At 40.3% G+C, this 3,432-nt stretch overlaps 1 protein-coding gene across 1 annotated transcript; it reads left to right on the top strand.

Moving 5' to 3' along the window:
- The first annotated feature begins 419 nt into the window (after nucleotides 1-419).
- On the top strand, nucleotides 420-1,115 carry LOC149827105 (ubiquitin-ribosomal protein eS31 fusion protein-like). Its single transcript, XM_090020224.1, has one exon. The coding sequence runs from the start codon at nucleotides 443-445 to the stop codon at nucleotides 911-913; it is 471 nt and encodes a 156-aa protein (XP_089876350.1). The 5' UTR covers nucleotides 420-442; the 3' UTR covers nucleotides 914-1,115.
- Nucleotides 1,116-3,432: the final 2,317 nt, after the last annotated feature.

Below are 3,432 nucleotides of genomic sequence, written 5' to 3'. Positions count from 1 at the left end.
TCTTTCTTCTTCCAGTATGGGGTATCTCTTAGGTGCTCAGCGCGGAACCGTACTCTTTGGAGTTTTCCTGATTTTCAGTTATAAAGATTCTGTACTGGAATATTAAGGGTTTGCATTGCCCCTCAAAGTGTTTGTTTCTTGCGAGCTGGATCCATCAAGATAAGCCCGATCGCATCGCTCTTTATGAGACTACGAAGGTCTCGTGCTGGATCGTATATGAAATCTGGCGAGGTTTTTTGGATCTGATCCATTCTCAAGTTCTTAATAAACTCCCAGCCCCAGTAACCATGATCCGATCAAACCCTAAAACTATCAAATATAAAAAACTGTATGACTTAAATAACCTTAAACATTAAATACAGAGACCACCAGACCCCTATATCAACCCTGTCTTCCCCAATCCCTAACCCTAATCTCTCTCTCTCTCTCTGCGTCTGCGAAGATGCAGATCTTCGTGAAAACTCTAACGGGGAAGACGATCACCCTCGAGGTGGAGTCTTCAGACACCATCGACAACGTGAAGGCTAAGATCCAGGACAAGGAGGGCATTCCCCCGGACCAGCAGCGCCTCATCTTCGCCGGAAAGCAGCTCGAGGACGGCCGCACCCTCGCCGACTACAACATCCAGAAGGAGTCGACGCTCCACCTCGTACTCCGCCTCCGCGGCGGCGCTAAAAAGCGCAAGAAGAAGACTTACACCAAGCCCAAGAAGATCAAGCACAAGAAGAAGAAGGTCAAGCTCGCCGTCCTCCAGTTCTACAAGGTCGAAGACTCCGGAAAGGTCCAGAGGCTCCGCAAGGAGTGCCCCAACGCCGACTGCGGTGCCGGCACCTTCATGGCCAACCATTTCGACCGCCATTACTGCGGCAAGTGCGGCCTCACTTACGTCTACCAGAAGGCCGGGGGCGATTAGGGCGAATTCGGTTGGTTTCTGTTCCATCCTATCCTTCGATTTGTCATAATCTGATGGGAAAAGAGCGGTTTTTAGGGTTTAATTTGAGTTTCTTAGCTCAGAGTTTTTTGTTGTGGTTCATGAACGTGGAATGAACTAATTTGGATTTTGTTGAGTTCGAATACTTTTGATTTTTATTAATAAACTTTGGTTTTGTTTTAGTAATTGGGGTTCAAATGCGATGAAATTTTTATTACTTGTGGATTTAATTTTAGTATTTACTTATGATTTGGTTATGAGCATTTGGAATTTGTTGTTTTGCTTCTGAGAGAACTGAGTGGTGTTTGAGAATGTGGTGAATAATGAATTTGTTATTAACTTGATTATTTTGCTTCCAGGTAGTAGAGTTAAATAAAAAGAAAAACTAGGGCAAATAGACGTGAATTCGGATTACAAAATCTGGGTGAACTTACGGATTTGAGTGGGTGTGTATTAAGAGTCTCATTGCCTTTTTAGCTATTCTGTTAGGCCATTGCACTTATCCGAAAAATTTGATGCTGAGGAAAAATTTATGGATTATATCTACATCGATTGGGCATGTTGTTTCATTGTACTGTTAGTTCTTGCTGTTCGTATTGGTTGATGGTGTTCTCTATTATATAATGAGGCCAAACAACTCTCCTGTTGGTATGAGGTGCAATTTCTTGATGTTGTCTGTGCTGCTAAAGTTTGGTGGGTTTTGGACAGTGTTCGAAGGAATGAGATTGATTGCTTTAGCTACTTCCTGCCGTTACCATTGTTTCTGATGTTGCTATTATCTCTCGTTGTTATTGCCACTATTGCTTTGTGTATTATGTGGTGATCAATGAATATCTGGTTGGCGCAAGAGGCAAGTTTATTTTCTTGTTTGAAATTTTTAATTTTTGTACATTTGTATTTTGAAAAGCTGTGAGTCATTTGGTTCTCTCGGATATTGGAAACAGTTGGTTTTTATGGAGTCTGAATCTGAATCTGAATTTGTTTTTGTTTTAAGGGGGTTAGCCATATATACGAATTATAGTTGGTTTTTAACTTGTGTGAGCATTTTCAGATTGAATGGTATGATTTTTTGCAAATTCATGGTTTTATGTCTTCTCATCTGTCCCCCGAATTAGGATCATAAGTTTATGATTATAAAGATTCCAGCATCTGGTTCCTTTGGTTACATCATCTCTCTATATACTTTTAGGTGATGGCCTAGTTATACAAAGAGTTTTATTGATCCAGGAACTGTATGCTTGGTCAAAAAATGCACTTTTACCTTTCTTCTCGCAAAGCTTGATTTTTTTTCTGTCCCTTGGAAATCTAACATTACCCACATGTACTTTTTTGACGCTCTTCTTCTAGTAGTCCGAGTGCAGTACTTATTTCACGTAGCTTTGCATTATTGGAGATCCATCTACGGTATGAAACTATTGTAATTGTGTTGGTTTCCCCCTATATTGCTAGTGGGAAAGGTTGGAATACGTGTTAGGCTCTGTCTGAACATGCTTTTCGACTCCTGAGCAGCATTGCCTACATCATAAGGGCTATCTCTGCCCCTATCTTTATCAGTGTTCGCATATTTACCCTCATAAGCTTATCAGTATGATGGTTGAAGCCTCTCATGACAATGCAATGTGGAATTGTGACGGTAGTAAATATGGATGTCTTACACCTTGTGTTATATATCGTTCCAACGTCATGGGATAGTCATCTAAGCTGCATAGTTGGTCCATTTATCCATCCATTCCTTCCTTTGTCTTCCATTTCTGTTGCTAACGTGCTATTCGAGAAGATAGGGTGGTCTTTGCTTCTTTTTGGTTTGAAGATTATTCATGAAAGAGAAGGGTTGTAACTTTTGGATTTTTTTTCCTTTTCCAACTCGTGAACAATATTAGATTGGGATGTTTTCTCTCTATATTGTTTTTTATGAATTACAAAAGAAAGAAATTTTAGGATTTATGCTTCTGGCAATCGAGAGAGGTGGGGATGCATGGAATCCACTTTAATGTCATCTCATCAGCAAACCTATTTGTCAGGAGGAGATGGCTGCAGATGCAGGGAATGACAAGAATGTCAATTGGCAACATAAAAATGCTTAGATGTCCATCCTATATTGTTGGATTATCATGTGACATATGAGCCATATGTCCTGCTGGTAGGGACTCTAGTATCATTGACATTCAGGATCCTTTCCCATTTTCTGCTAAAATGGCGAGTATAGTTAACACTTTTGATGTTTGCGACACTATTGTTGATGTAGAGAACCAATCTCTAGTGTTGAGCAGAGTTGTCTCCAGTTGGTCACCTGTTAATAAGGCCTTTCTTGGAAACAGAAACTTTTCTTGGCAATTTGCTGCTGTTGTTAAGTTGCGTAATGATTCCTTTAAACAATAAGAGAATTGGTGCTGCTAGACCCACCCTGCCTATCTTTTCCAATGGAGTAGTCATAGTCTCATTATTCTGGCCCTAGATTGTTTGGCAGTGTTGAAATTCAAAAAGTTTTCTTTTATTATGGT

Source organism: Nuphar pumila, chromosome 10 (assembly GCF_984573655.1).
Source record: "Nuphar pumila chromosome 10, dmNupPumi1.hap1.1, whole genome shotgun sequence".
Lineage (NCBI taxonomy): Eukaryota > Viridiplantae > Streptophyta > Magnoliopsida > Nymphaeales > Nymphaeaceae > Nuphar > Nuphar pumila.
Note: the sequence above shows the minus strand (reverse complement) of the source record. Positions and strands in the feature narration are given on the sequence as shown.